Source organism: Perissodus microlepis, chromosome 22 (genome assembly GCF_051167445.1).
Source record: "Perissodus microlepis isolate ML-2025 ecotype Zambia chromosome 22, ASM5116744v1, whole genome shotgun sequence".
NCBI classification, from domain to species: Eukaryota; Metazoa; Chordata; class Actinopteri; order Cichliformes; family Cichlidae; genus Perissodus; species Perissodus microlepis.
This window is the reverse complement of record NC_140481.1, coordinates 19,853,126-19,868,831: the sequence shown is the minus strand read 5'-3', so window position 1 is coordinate 19,868,831 and position 15,706 is coordinate 19,853,126. Positions and strand designations below refer to the sequence as shown.

Here is a 15,706-nt window from a genome sequence, read left to right as displayed (position 1 = left end):
TTTACTGTCTTAAAACTATCGGCTTGTCTCTCTCCCCTCTCCTCTCTGCATGTGCGCGTGCACACACACACACACACACACACACACACACGCACACACACACACACACACACACACACACATGTGCGTACAGCCCCATTAGTATTGTAGTCTGGGATCAGACTAAAACATCTGGTGGCAGAGTAACTTTTCAAAGTGGTCTTTGTCCTCACTCTGGTGCATGTATGCGTGTGTCTCTCACTGTGCGCTTTTCTCTGTGTGGTTGTGTGTTAGAAGGGGCAGACTTTTTATGGCGTCCCGTCAAATTAAAACTATGATTTAAGCGACTAACATTGTTTTTTTCATTAAAGCACATAGCCACACTTTGCTTCTCCTGATTTATTTTTTCTCGTTCTTTTCTTCTGCCTGTGGCCGTGTGGACTATTTAGTCTGTAGAAAATAAAGATGAGGGAATACGGATTAGGAGTGGAACTGTAATTCTGCTGTAAGTAAGGGCCAGTCTAGCTTGGCCTGATGTGTTATTTTATTCATGTATCCCTGGCTGGTTGCCCTATAACAGAAGGCAGCAAGAAGCACAGGGAGATATGACACCCTTTCAACTTGCTTCTGGTCTGGCTTGACATTTCTGAAAGAAGCAGAAAAATGAAGTTAGACATAGCTAACTGCCTCACCTGTTCTCTGCAGGATGGTGCTGGGCTTGGTTTTTGATATTGTAAAGTAATTGTGCGATAGCAGCTTTGGGCTTTAGAGGGTACACCCCTGCAGACAGTTAGAGCAGATGCCCTCAGGGCTTCTCTTCAAGCCACATAAACGTTGAAAAGGCAGGGACTAATCTTCTCTCCCAGCAGTGGAGAGTGCTTAATCAGCACATTTGAAGGTGTTGTAGCTTGTTCTGGTACAAGGACTTTTTAAATGTATGAAATCTAATGCAGTAAATTGTTTGAGTTAAAATGAAACACTTGACTTTGGGCACCAAGCCACAACCTTTTGGCTGAGGTACTCCCTCCCTCCATTTGGAATTGTATATCTATGGGGTAACAGGGTTGTCTTGTGGCTGTTTGACAATGTTGAATGGTTAATGCTTAGATATAGCCATTGAACATGCTTTGTGGTTAATGGCTTTAAATGATGTGATCTAAGAATAATATTGTTTTAAAGGGATTTTGCATTTCGGGCTGATGTAAAATTGGGTATCGTGTATCATGCAATAGGGATTGGTACCAGCTATTACTATTTTGGATAGTAATGGAATGGATAGTTAGCACTCTTTATTGATACCAAAATTCTAAAATTCTAAAAATGTAACAGTATTTTTTTTTGACTGTAAGTAAGTCAATGTAAGTACTGAATAGAATTTTGAAAAAATGTATAAAAATACTAATGAATACTAAATTTAGCTATTTAGCTATTAGCAATTGCCTGATAACAACATTAGCCGTCTGCTAATTTATCATTAATGTAGCATCTGGTGGCAGTGGCTAATTATTAAAATGATGAAATTCTGAGCTAGGTAACAAGTGTTATCACTACCGCCTGTCTGTAATGTGGACAGACAGTATTCATTTAATAGGATAACGCAACTATTCATAGTTCAGTAGGCCGAAGATGAGAAAAGTCTACCAGCAGCTAAACAGGAACGCGGTAGCTGAACTTACCAATTGTATTTGGTAAGTTAGCAACAGAAATATGGTGCCGAGTCACCAGAAGTGTAGAAAATAAACAGGGAATTAGATGAATAAATTTGCAGTATTGCACAAGTATTGTTTTAAATTTTATTTTTTTTAAATGTATACCTATAAATTGCCTGTGAATATAAAAAACTTGAAACAGTTCAGTCACTTTCTATAACACAGTTTTCATCGTTTCCGTGGAACAAACAACAACTAAAAAAATGAAACCCCCCCAGCAAAATGAAATAACCTTAGTGCCTGCAGTGGTTAACAGCTAAAGTTGTCATCTTACGTATTAGCAAACATTAGAGTTTGACTATTAAATTATACTGTTACCTTGAGTGCAGAAAAAAATCAGTAAAAGGTATTGTGAATGCAAATAGCAAGTCGTATTGTTAAAGAAGAAAAAGGTTATCGTTTAATTAACGTCACCTAACGATGAACCTGTGCTCAAATGTAAGATTATTGCGTTTACTGTGGAAGTAGCCTAAATGGATTGTTTTCTCAGGGCTCACCTTTGGGTCCCAAACAAGTATTTGAAATGCAAAGAGAATTTGTTACCATCAGCATGTTTCTCCTTATGGATAAATGGTATTTGTGATGGTCAGCATAAACATATATGTCTGTATCTGCAACATTCCTGTACTCCCCTTTCAAAGATCTGATATTTTTCATTGGCAGCTTTTTCTTTTTCTTTGTCTCTTTAAAAAAAGGCTTGTCATTGATAAGCTGTGTGTAATAGTGTGTTTTTGAAGTATCTGCAGTGTGTTTGAAGAAGTGGATGCACGGATAGATGGATGATGGAGGGAGGGAGGTGGTTCTTTTTTGAAATGGAAATTAAGGAGGCACACATCTGGGGGTCTTTGAGACTTTTGTGAAGGGAGACGAAGAGGTGGGTGTCAGAGGCCCACAGTCAGAAGTGTGTGGATATATGTGTGTATGTGTGGATGCAGTAAGTGGGGGGTTGATGTGATAAAGAATGGACAGAGAGAGGGATAGTTTCTCATTTTTTGTGGTAGGAAAGAGTTTATAAGGAAAATAGGATAGCGAGGGTGTCTGCCTGTCTGGGTTGGACAGTGGTTTGGTCCTCATAGAATGATGGATGGATGAATGGACACACTGATGGCGAAAGGAAAGGAAATAAAAGGAGGCTGCGATGGACATTAATAGAGAAGGAGATGAAGCTTAATATGTACAGCAACAATAGAATAGAGATAGAATAAGAAGAGAAATGGAAAGGAGGAAAGAAGGATGAACAACAGAAAGATAGATGGGGGACTGTTTTGCATAGGCAGGAGGAGGAAGGGGGAAAAGTGGGGCGAGAAAGGGGGCAAAAGATCACTTACTGTGGTTGAAAACTTTACGGCTGACAGTTAAATTTTCTTCAGGCCAATGTGTGTGAGTGCGTGGATGTGAGTGTGTGAGTTGCGGTGGGTGGAAAAGCACAGTGGGGGGCATGGCGTTTGTTCTGAAACATGGCTTTTGGGCTTTTTAGTGCTTCACACACAAGTTGTCCTCTCCCCTTTCTTTACAGGCTGATTTCATCTAGCTGTGAGAATCTCTCTTTCTCGCCTCCACTCTCTCTTTTGCTCTTTTTCGCCCCTCCCTTTTGCTCTTTTAGAAAAGTCAGTGAGTCAGTGAAATGATCAGATTCCCATGTGCCACATAAAAAAAATGTCAGTTTAATGTGTGAACTACCTTCTTTGGGAGGAGGTTTACAAAATCAGGATGAATGTTGCGCGATGAGAGATTTGTAATCTCTTCAAGTGGCCACTCCCTTCGCTGCTATGTATTCTTTCAGTTAACACCTGTGTAAAACTTGCTTTTTCTGATACTTGATATCCATTTGATGTGTCAGATTACCCAACACCCCAGTTTTTTTGTCTGTTCTACATTATGATAAAGATTTTTATTTTTTAAATAATAAAAATGTACCTTATCTTTAGAGGTACGTAAATCAGCTTAAACACTGAAGCCATGTTATAAAGGTTAACATAAAACAAAGTTCTCTTGATTTGTTTCCTAAATATATTCTTGTTGCAGTCGAGTGGATTTACACTGTGGACTGACAACTTCACTTAAAATATACGTATAAGATGATAAAGCAAGGAGTTACAGAGATTTAAAATGTCCCTTCTGAATAACACTTAGGAAGGAGGCAACTGTGACAGTGTCTGATTTACAGATTATTATGGAGGAGATAGAGAAAGCAAAGAGAATTGAGAAAACCAGCATGAGGACTAGGAGGTGATAGAACAGCAGAGAGAAGTTAGGAGCATTGCAATGATGTTTAAACTCATTAGAGATCATCTTTGAAGATGTGTCGAATATCGGCACCACAGGAAAGTACAGCCTTTTGTGCACTGAGAAAATCCTTTTGAATAGTTTCTGTTAAATGATGAGAAAAGTGTTTGCCCGTTGTACATGAACCTCCCTGCTGTACTAGTTAGTGCTGGTTTGGGTTACCTGTTTGGTGTCACACCTGTTGTGGTTAAAAGAATCTGTCTGTAGCATTTTTCATGCTTTAAAACAGGTGGTAACATAAGTTAATAATGTCATCGTAAATGTTGTCTTTTATAGTCTGTTAGAGCTCAGTCTAGAAAACAGTCAGCAACCCACGGTTGACAGGGAAAATTGTATACTCCCGGTGTTGACTCCTGGAAGTTGGGGGTGTGATGCTATAAACCTCCTTGGGATTGCTTTGGTTGCTAGCAGATAGCTGTCATTTGCAAATTTTCATCCAAGAACCTGCCTAAGATTGGTGAAACTTGAAAAAGTGTGACGCTAACGGAAAATGTTTGCCTTTGAAAGTGCCTTGCCATTTGCGGGTGAGTTTCAAAAGGCACAAATTTTACTTTGAAGGCAAACGGTCTCCATTTCCATTTTGTGTTGCACTTTTCACAGTGGCACCATTGTTCCTAGACTAGTTAGCAACTGTTTGCAGACATGTCAGGATTTTTCACACAAACTACCGCCACTGTGGCAATATGCGAGTGGCTAAAGCAATCCCAAGCAGGTTTTTGTGTAGCACTGCGTACCACTCTGTGACCTGTTTCAAGTAGCGACTGTCAACAACCGCTTGCTAACCTTTGAGATATACATCTTTTTCCCTTTCGACACATTGTTGCCAGAGGGCTGCCAACCGTCCTGTAGGCCTGTGTGATTTTCTTTGTCAAGTAATACAGGCTTCAAAACAAACTCCATATAAGGTAAAAGAAAATTATAATTTTTTTCAAATAGTACTTTGTGATCAAGAGCATTGGCAAGGAAGGGATGGGGCTTAGCCAGCTTAGCCAATTTATGCCTTAGAGAACACTCAAAATAAAGTCAGTTTTAAACAGTGAAGTCTGTTTGTTCAAACTGGAATTTTACCAAAATTTGGGGAAAACTAGGAACCTTTGCTTTGGGGATCAATACAGAATTTATAGCTTGTGTCAGCTAATGCTAGCTTGCTTTTAATATATTTGAGCAGTCATGCACATTAACAGAACTGGTCTGATTGCTCATTTGGCTTATAGGTTTGTATTTATCATTGTCCTTTAGACCGATTCCACCTCTAACACATTGCACGACCAGGGACAACTGCAGTTTTTCAGTGATAACAACAGTTTACTAGAGTTTATGCAGATAACTTTAATGTGACTAAATTGATAACGACCAGCTGAGTTGATTAATGCGTTGTGAGGAAAAGATGGTAAAAAGAGGGGCACTCTTATTAGTATGTTTAACATTTTTACCAAGTGCTTTTTAAATGTGGTTTGCTGAATCTGAATTGTTAACCTCAGCTATGTAAGGCGGTGATATGACTCTAAGGCAGTACGTCACTTTTTCTATCTCTTTGCAAATGAACACTGCATCACTGAAAATGTAACCTTGCTGCAGTCTAAGAAAATGAAAGATGCTTTGGCCTTCAGTGGAGATCAGTTTTTGCACCCTCATACACGCATGATATCAAAGGTAAGTTAATACAGCATCTCTTAGGCACTAGTAATATCTTTGATTGAGACACTGAAAAAAAGATTCATTAAAGATGTTTTTACTGCAGTGAAAATTATCCCGTATAAAAAATTACAGCAAGCCATTATGAGAAGCTGATTATACTTGTTTTTGAGATTTGATTAAAGCCCTTTTTTTCTTTTAATTGAGCCCAGCCCTGGATTGACATCACTGACAGTCTTCCAGTCTTGCTTCCCGATACTGCTCAATGGAGAAACGCTGCTTCACTTGGCCAGCTTGTAGATAGAAGGGCTCTGGAAAGGAATATAATGTCAACATTGTGGGTTGAAAATGTTCCGTTGTGTGTACGTGTGTGCGTCTTAAGTTTGTCCAGACATTTTTCCCGGCCGCTTGCAGGAAACGTCCGATTCTCCAGCAGTGGAAATATTGTGTGTGTGTGTGTGTGTGGTTGTCTTTGTGTGCATGTGTGTGTATTCCTGAGAGACAGAGTGTTGAATAGCGAATGTGGTGCAGTGCGTGCATGATCTAGTGTATTTGTCTGTTTCAGTTTGTGGATGTGAGTGTGTATGACTGATGTAATGTTTGAGCCTACCCAGACAGACAAACCAAACCAAGGCACACACACACAAACACAAGCATGCATGGGTGTGTGCGTGTACTTAAAATCATCAGATATGTCTGGCAGACTTCGGCAGGCTCGTGGAATGCATGTGTGTAATGCGTGTGTGTTTCTGGCAGAGCTGTAGTTTGTTTTCCGTATTTTGGGGGAAAAGACAGCTAGGCAAGAGTCAACAATCAACTTGTTGATTTATGCAGCTACTAGTTCCTTCCATTACGCCTACAACTACCACTGAAGCAGAGTTTGTTCTCCATTATTTTTGATGTATGAGAGTCTTAGCTGTGGAGAGCAAGGTCAGAATCAACAGTCCCCTGTTGATTTATGCATCTCCCGGTTTCCTGCTACTATCGTACATCAAGGCGGGACATTAGCACCGTCCACGAGGCAAATGTGGATACTCATTTGACTGTGGTTGGTAAGTTTGTCTCCTCTACCAGCCACAACTGCAGTTAACTAGTAATTAGTTGGGCTTTCTCTTTTCTTGTTTTCTAAGATGTAGCAGATTAATTTGCTCAGCAGTTTCAAAACCACTTGTAACACTATGTAGTAAAGTATAGTTTTCTTTATATTATTAGTGTTACTGGTGGCAACAGCGATGCTGTTTTAGACTAATTTCCAAACCCCACAGGAAGAAGTGGACTAATATCAGTCCTACAACTGTTTATTTATCCACTCAGGGGGAACCTATGTATCACAGGAAAGCTGTGCTATGTCAGCAACTTGCACGTGCGTATGTGTCAGAGAAAAGTCTAAAAGCTGTGGGTGTTGCATACAGTAATGAATAGGTAAGCCACTCGCTCAGCTTTAACCTCAGTAGCTGAAAGATCTGGTTGATCAAGGTCACTTAGTGGTGTGATTCACAAGAGAGCAGAAGCACTGGCACAGTGTGTTTGCTCGCTTGCCGTGCAGACGGTCAGATCAATGCAAAATGTAGAGCAGAAGTTTTAATTGTGTTCTTTGGTGTGGTTGAACATGTGCATACTTGATAGGATGATGTTCCTATCTGTCTATTAACTAGCTATTAACTATATCTGTTTTTAACTATTATTTTAGTTAATCTGCCGTCACTTTTCTTGATTTGTTAGTCAATCCACCTAAATATTCAATTCACTGTGGAAAAAAAAAATCAATTCTCAGATTAGGGAAGGGGGAACCAAGGAATTGGAACGTTTGAATGGTCACACACTCCAATGATCAGCTTATCAGATAATTGACTTTTTCAGCTCTGCTTTTATTTAACAGTGTGAATTTTAGTGATCTGTTAGGAACATGGAAATATTCTTTTTGTTACCTTAGATGTAGTCATCAGAACATTGTTTTTGTCATGCATGCCAACACTTCCGAAAAGTGTCTGGCTGTATTTTACCTGATCTTAATGGAGTTCATTTTTTGTTCCATCAGGACCTTAAGGTTAAGGTTATGTGATGTTCTCCATAGGCCAATCATTGTCTCGTCACTGTATGAGATTGTCTGCACTTTGTATGATCTGCTGTGTTGGGGCATTGACTGCTTTGATTAACACTTGCTTCGTCTCTTCTCCTAATATTAATCTAATTTACGATTTTGGAAGAAGACAACTTTCTTTGATTGATAAGCTGTTTGCAATCACTAAACAAATTATTATGAGAATCTCAAGAGTAGTTTAATAGTTTCCTTTGTTTACCTGACAGTAAAATTGGAAAGCTCCACTTCCAGCTTTATGGTTTTGCACCTGCTACTCAGTACGTTTTATGCCGCGGATAGAACGGCAAAGCTCTGCGTGCAGCTCTTGCTGCTTTTGCACTGCTTTTTTGGTATGATCTGCAGGGAACCGGCCGGAGAGCACTGAATCATAGTAAACCTCATTTGCATACAGTGCCTGCTTGTACATCGTTGATGCTTAAACCAAACAGGGGGACGATACTTCCATGACATCTGAAAAGACTGATAACTACCTGTCAGCACAGTTTGTCTGTATTGATCCAAGATAACGATTTTACTAGTACATAGAAAGATCTTTAGTTAGTGCATTTAAAATCCTAACAGCAAAAATGACCACAATAATCCATTTCAGCTGGAACGGTTGAGTTGAGCTGAATATCAAACAATGTACTCTCTGTGCTCTAATTGGTGAAACATGGAGCATAACTCTGTCTACATAAGATCTGAAAAGGCAACAAGACACATCAAAACGGCCCTTCAAAGACAATTATTTTCCTTGGGACAGCAGAGGAAAAAAAATTGCCGAAAGATGAGGAAGAAACGAGTGTAATTAGTTTGACCACCATGTCATTTGAGCCGGCCTTAGCAATAACAAATCAGAAAACAATAAAAGATGAGGACAAAGATAAATTGAGGGTCTTGCGTTTCGTGACAAAAATGATTGCAAATGAACTCGAGTGCTATGTTTGTTGTCGTGGATTTACACTAAGTCTGTGCGTCTGTTGGAGGCAGAGCATGTAACGCGTGTGTGCGTCTGTTTGCATGTGTGTGCGTGCTTCGGAGCGAGCGGAGAGCTGGCGAGTGGGCATGTGTGTGTAATCATGTACGTCAGGCCGTCATGAATGGTGTGTTTGAGACAGAGCGGAGTGTGGAGTTCCTCAGGCTGGACCAAATTGGAAACAGAAAAACAAACATTGCCTAGGAACCCCCGCTTTCCGCCTCCCCCCATCCCCCCCTCGTCTGCTGGCTAGTGGCGCAGTCCAACCTGTCTGGGACAATGTAACAGTCTATGGCCGGACTGGACCACACGCATTCACAAAGTGTGTGTATATGGGGGGGGCGGGGGGCTGCGGGGGTGAGCGCAGAAGGGATTGGGGGGGGGCTGTGGCGGTGGTTGGGAGGTGGGGGGTATCTCAGCCACAATGACAGTTGGAAAAACAGTCAGAAGAAACACATTAATGTGACAGGGAGCTCAGTGATGAATTGATGGGAGAGAGACATGGAACGGAGAGAGGGAGAAAAACGTGAAGTTGATGGACGTGAGCTTGGGAAATGGAAGTTATACTAGAAAAAGATGAATGAATGCAAGAAAACAAGAAAAGTCATAGTGGAAGTTAAAAAAAAAGAAAGGAAGAAAAAGAAACAGAGAATACAGAGAAAAACACCAAAGAAGCAAAAAACAGTGATTGAGAAAATGAGTAAGCAGGGGCTGACTGAGTCAGAGTTCCACAGGAAAAAAAATATTTAAAGCTACACTCACTCTTAAGATAAAGAAAGCTTTTCTTTCCCCTTTTCTTTTTCTGTTGTGAGAACTGCTAATGAATAAGTTGATTCTTAGATTTCTCTTTTTCTGCTTCGAAAAGAACATTCGTCCTCTCCGTTATAACGTTGTTATTACATGATGTGGTCGATCATGTAATAACCGGAAGCATGTCTGCTTGATGTGCTACTGGAGTTCTCACCTTCTTTTTTTCGTTTGTTTGTTGTGTTCTTTGTTTTTTTTTGGGGTTTTTTTGTGGTGTGGACACTTTCATAAGGTTACCTATGGACAACTTTTTTCCAAGTGCCTACCTGGAAATCATCGTGTTTTTTTCTGAGAAGTTTGTTTTTAATCCTGAAAAACAGCACTGTTTTAAGATGGGAGGGTCTTTAAAATGACTCATAATTTCAGTAATGACTCATAATGTTCTTGGCTTTTATTGCCAGCAATTTTTTTTTTCTTGCGAAACAGCAGATATCCATTTTCAGATAATGATAGCCTCCAGTTCTGGTGTGCTAACTTTCTATCTATAGCCCAAACAAAGTTAGAACTGTCTGTGGAAGTGGTCAAGACCGCTGAACAGGTATTGAATCTTTATCCACCGCTGATGCAGGCACCTACAGATACACGCACACACCAGCCAGACTGACCGGAGGAAAACGGTTTATTATAAATACAGACTAACATTTTGATTTGCGGTATGAGGTAGAGAGAGCCGAGATGGATGGAAAGAAGGAGACAGGGTGGCAGAGTGAGAATGAAAAAAAAAAAGAGAGCGGGAGAGGAGTGTTACTGACACAGAGGGTGGGGTTATTTTTGTGGTTGGGGCAACAAAAGGGGGAACTGAGAACTAGAGTGTAACTTGTAACAGTTAGAATTACAGAATGAAGAAAAATAGACTCGTCAGCGGGCACAGCCGCTGGAAATCCAATATGTGATCATTTATTTTATTGATTCCTGGAAGTTATTCATCAATGACGTTCTTGTTGTGATTCATTAAGCAATCACAATTGAAAGTGAGCAAATCATACTTGAAGAAGAAGACAGCGAGATGCTGGGTTCTGCTGTTAATTATATCCTTGGGATATAATTAGTGACCTTTTTTTTCCCCAGTAGTTTTGCGCCTGCACAGTCTTTTCTCATTATTTACCTGACTGTTAATGTCCGGGCTGTTTGTTGTGCTTCACGTCCTTCTGTGGTACAAAGAAAATATAATTTGACATGTGCAAAAAAGCAACGAGTTTACAGTTGTCAAACACAGACATGTTTGTTAATTGTAGATTTTGGTTGAAAATTGAACTTTTTTTTCTTAGTTCACGGAAAGCTGACGATGCTTTCACTGTGAAAGAATCACATTTATTATTATTATTATTTTATTTTTTAAATTGTACTGTAAATTACCCGTGGCCCCGACTTTAAAAAGACCTCAAAACTGACTTCACATGTGAAAGGCATTGTCAGCTGTCACATATGGGAAAAGAAAAGAAAAAACCCCTCAAACCGGCCGGGGTCTGAGCAGGGCACTGAATGTTTTCTTGGCTATTGTGCACCTTTGATCAACCATTTTAATGTAGACGTCTAAAGTCCAGGCAAAATTGTTTCCCGTAAACGTAAAGTATGGAAAAAATGTCTGAAATCTGGCTCCAATAGGTTTCATTAACTTCTGCAGCATGTGCCCATTTCTAACAATATTTGTCTTTCTTTCTTTTTGCAGGTTGTTAAGATGATAGTGGACTCTGACAACCATGACTGAGGACCTTAACCAGAATTGAATTACGAAAAAACAAAACAAAAAATAAAGGACCGGACAGCAAACGTGACAGCTTGCATAACAGCTCTTACGCAGAACACACACTTGATCAAACTCAAAGCTGTAATGGCCAGCTGTTAAGCGTACGAGGTGGGGGGGGGCAGCAGCCGTGGACTAAAAGTAGCTGATGCGACTTACAGTTGAAGACCTTCACAAGCAAAAGTCAAAGAAGCCGAAGAATTTCAGCGCGGATGCTCACGGACCTGCGAGGAGTTGTGTGGACCTGATTAAGCAATGGAAGGATACTAGCTCTGGTCTGACACCTGGTTTCTGCTTTCCATTACGCTGTGGAGTACAGAAGGCCAGTAGCCAAACTGCGCTGCTGGACGGACCGCTGCGGCGTAGGGTTAAACCGAGCCATTTCATCAGAACCGATGCCAAAGCCAGGAGCCAGCCATGATGTTTATATAACCCGATGATCAGCAGAGGTAGGACATATATGTTTTCACTTTCAATTCCTCAATAGGAAAGTGAACAACTTTAAACTTAATGTTTTTACTGCTGATATTTAGGATTCTGCTGCTTTCTGTCCTACATGTTCTGACAAAACTACCGTGAATATTTACAAAGTCAGTTTATCAAGTGTAACATTTAATAATTAAATGTATATAATACACTTTTTAATTAGACACTAATCTTTAATACAATATTAATACAAATGTTAATGGGATTTATTTTTACATTAAATTTAAGTGCTAATAGTTGTTTATGAATTATTTTTCATTAGGAATAAAACAATAATTCACTTTTTTTCTGCAGCATCAGCGTTCATTCCTTGAAAAAAAAAATTAATATACTTTTTCTGCAGTAACTCAGCGTGTTTTTGTGGTGTGTGTGTGCACAGCAAGTCTTGCTTTAAACTATGAAAGCAAACAATTTCACGAGAAATAAAAAAATAAAAGCTTTAACAGGCACCCGTCGTTCTCAGAGCTCGGCCAGTTTGTGGGTCTGATGTAACCACCTCAAGCCAAAGCGGGTACAGGGGGGTAGTTTACTAAGCGACTGCAGATAAAATGGCGTTCACGCAGAACAACGAAGTATTATGAAAAACTGCTCTTAGTCATCACTTGTGGAGGAAGTGACTGTGCACGTTACCTTGAATCGCTCCTCCATACGCTGTGGTATTTAATGTTTGCCTGGTGGCACCCAGTGAGGGTGGAAAACTGTTTAAATATCGCTCGAATACTGCGCTGTTTCAAATGATTCCTATGCAGAAATAAAAGTTAAAAGATTGTTTTTGACATCAAGCAGTGGAGCAGTTTACTCATAGCGAAACATTACCTGCTCTTCCAGTAAGCATCTGCTGCATTCTGGTTCAGTAGACCTCATTAGCAGAGCTCATTAGTTCCTCACACTTTGTAAAGTTTAGAGGGAGCAACTTGATCTACTGTTTGATTGGTTTGCTTCCAGAATATGCAATTGTTACCAGGGATGTCTGTTAACAAGAGGTTTCTGACACAACTGCTTTAATTTCGCTCTTCAGATCCCATAAATACGCTTTCAAACGTCGACTCCAGCACCATCACAGCAAACTACTAGTAATGTCGATTAGTACCAGTGATCTCCAAGGCTTTACAGAAGCCCACATGCTACATAGAGACCGTTAATGGTGAGCCTGCAATTAGGAGATGGTAACATATGAATAAGAGTGCCTGTTCAATTACATGCTGAGTTTTGTACAAAACCAAAACATGATCTGTTTGTTCAGATATCAGAGTGTTTGAACTGAAAAGGTTACTTTTTCCTTTTGCTATGTGCATTCATGGATCCTAGAACGTAATGGCACTGCACAGGTTATTGTACTGCAGGAAGTACGTATATTTACAGCTGAGGTTATTATGTAAGCATGTGCAAAAAGCTGCAGTGGTTGTGGTGTAGCATACATTATAATTATAGCAGTGCCGTATTATTTTATTTCGGTTTAAACACCGTATGTGCCGAACTGTCTGCCTTTATCCAAACGCTCGCAAATCAAGAAATATTTTTCACATACAGTACATACAACCATATTGTTGAATTATGCCATGTAAATAGAGAATTATTCTCGTCTAGATGTGTGTGTATATAGATATATGTATATATGTGGGCGTGTACATTTGTATGCATTATGACGCTAACATACGGTAATTTAACCGCACTGTATTTTGCCTGATCAGGGCTTTTGTGTTACTAACAAGCTGCAAGAACTGACACGCTTTAAATTTCTGAATTTATTTATTTCCATTTTTCACCAGCCATCAGCTGTGCTGAGCACACACAAAAACACACAAACAAAGGTGCACAAACAGCTGCTGTGTATCCTCCTTTACCTGTGTCACAACGCACGCTGAAGCTCTCGACGTCTGCTTCCTTTCTCTTTCTCTCACACACTCTCGTGCTCTTTCTGCTGTCTCAACAGTTTTTATTGGGAACTGTTTCAACCGTTCAAAACTCTCCAGAACAAGGTTTCTGAATGATCTGAATGACTTATACATTGAGTTATGTAAGATAAGTTGATTTTTTAGGAAGTGTATGAATCCTCTTTATTTGTATAGCTCAGTATATGAGTACTAGCAGCTTTCTTGAAATCTCTTTAAAGTGAACTCCAAGCGGCCTGGAAGGCTAAAAAAACGCAGGTCTTTTTTGGTGAAATGACCCTTTAACTGTAAATGCATGGAGGGTAATTGACTCAGAGACTGCACGATCATTGAGTGTCTTTGAGACTGTCTCTGTACTTTTGGTGCGTCTTTATGAATATCTTTCTACGTAGCTATTTTGCATGCACCATAGTGAATGATAATGGATATGCAAATTTGCGTATGTCCTTTTGCACAGTGTGCGAGCATCTGTGTGTGTGTTAGCATGTTTTTCATTATGCGGTGCGGTGGCTTTGCTTGGTGATGTTATTCAGCAGGGCGGATTACTTTGAGCTGCTTGATGCTTTTAGCTGTGGTCGTGTGTGTGTGTGTCTATTCAATTGTGTGTATGCATGTGCATGATTGCATGCCTTCAAGTGTGTATATACAAATGTTCTCATAGATGCAGTGGTGTGCGTGCATGTTGGGTTATCTCCTAGTCTTTGATATGTTAGTCACATGTGCCAGTTTTTTTTTTGTTTTTTTTTTGAGGCTTTAAAAAACTGAGCAATGTTGAAAAAAACTGAGCAATGTTGAGTAGAGTTAGAGCCATTTGAATTTGATCCTGCACGCAACACGCAGCACAGCGTGCACATATAAAGACTTTTTTTTTTGTTTCTGTGACATAGTAGCCCACAAATGAGTTTCGCTCCTCTGAGGTGGTGATTCCTGATGTGTTCCTTCCCTATTGTCTGTCAGCAGATCTTTCTCTCTCTTTTTGCGTCACCCTCTTACTGTCTGTGTGTGTCGGCCTCAAACAGCAAAAGTCAGAGCAGAGCCTGGTTTAGGAAACGTTTGAACATCCGCGTGTAAACTACCTGTTGACTGTTGCCAAAATGGGTCAGAAGGTAGCTCAGTGTGTGTGATGATCTCATCTTCTCGCAGCTTTACAGCACGCTCTGCCGCTGTTAGTTTTCCACACACATACACACACATATGTGCGTTTTTTTTTGCCTTTTCAGTGTTTCCGTGTGCGTATGTGTGTGTAGGACGTCGAGACATACCCATTCATCAATAAGTAGAGAGGGCATTAAACCTTTATCTTCTCGCAAAGACGTACATGGACAAACTCATGCACACAAGTCTTTTTCTTTGTCCCTGACATCCCAACTAACAATTCATTCTAATAGATTCCAATTAAGACTTGTTATTTAGCCAGGCAAAGATTAATAAAGGAGGTGTCACCAGGTGTCATTGCTATTAATGGCTTAATTTGTCAGTTTGTTAATGATCGACTACTTTAAAGGACACCGAATCAATCAAAGATCAGGGTGACAGATGTGTGTTAATTCTTTGCATAAGTCTGTTTTATCTCAATTATGGTCTGTTTTAGGGCTGCCACGATTAGTCAACTAGTCACGATTACGTCGACTATCAAAATCGTCGACGACTGATTTAATAGTCGATGCGTCGTTTGAAGCTTTGTAAGATCCCAAAAGACGCAGGAATAAGTAGTAGGATTTAAGAGTGTAATAACGGACTGAAACAGAAGATGGCAGCACTGCATGTACAAGGATGCCAGCTGCCGTTAAACCCCGAAGAAGAAGAAACTGTGTCCCAGAATTCATTGCGCGGCCCAGTTCAGTTTCCAACAATGGCGGCTGCTAGTTAGTTTTAATATTACTCTTATTATTCTTTCTGGGTCACAAAATAAACGTTTAACATATTTTCAGGCGAGAATGTAGCTGTGTAAACCTCAAATATCTGCTCAGTTTATCAAGACACCACATATTTTCAAAAGCGCTCCGACGTTTTCGGAGACGTCTGTTACCCACTAGCTCGATAGCTAGCCGGGGGCAAGGCTCAGTATAGCCCGTGAGAACACCGGACTCCTGGCAAATCGTTTTCAAACCC

At 40.1% G+C, this 15,706-nt stretch overlaps 1 protein-coding gene across 3 annotated transcripts in view; it reads left to right on the top strand.

Annotated features, from left to right (window-relative positions):
- The window catches only part of trps1 (trichorhinophalangeal syndrome I), a 122,275-nt gene that overhangs the window by 8,034 nt on the left and 98,535 nt on the right, over positions 1-15,706 (top strand). For all 3 annotated transcript variants that reach the window (XM_084920106.1, XM_084920108.1, XM_084920107.1), the window contains exon 2: positions 11,142-11,665. In XM_084920106.1, the coding sequence (XP_084776232.1) occupies positions 11,653-11,665 (13 nt within the window). In that variant the 5' untranslated portion in view covers positions 11,142-11,652. The remainder of the gene's footprint in view (positions 1-11,141; positions 11,666-15,706) is intronic.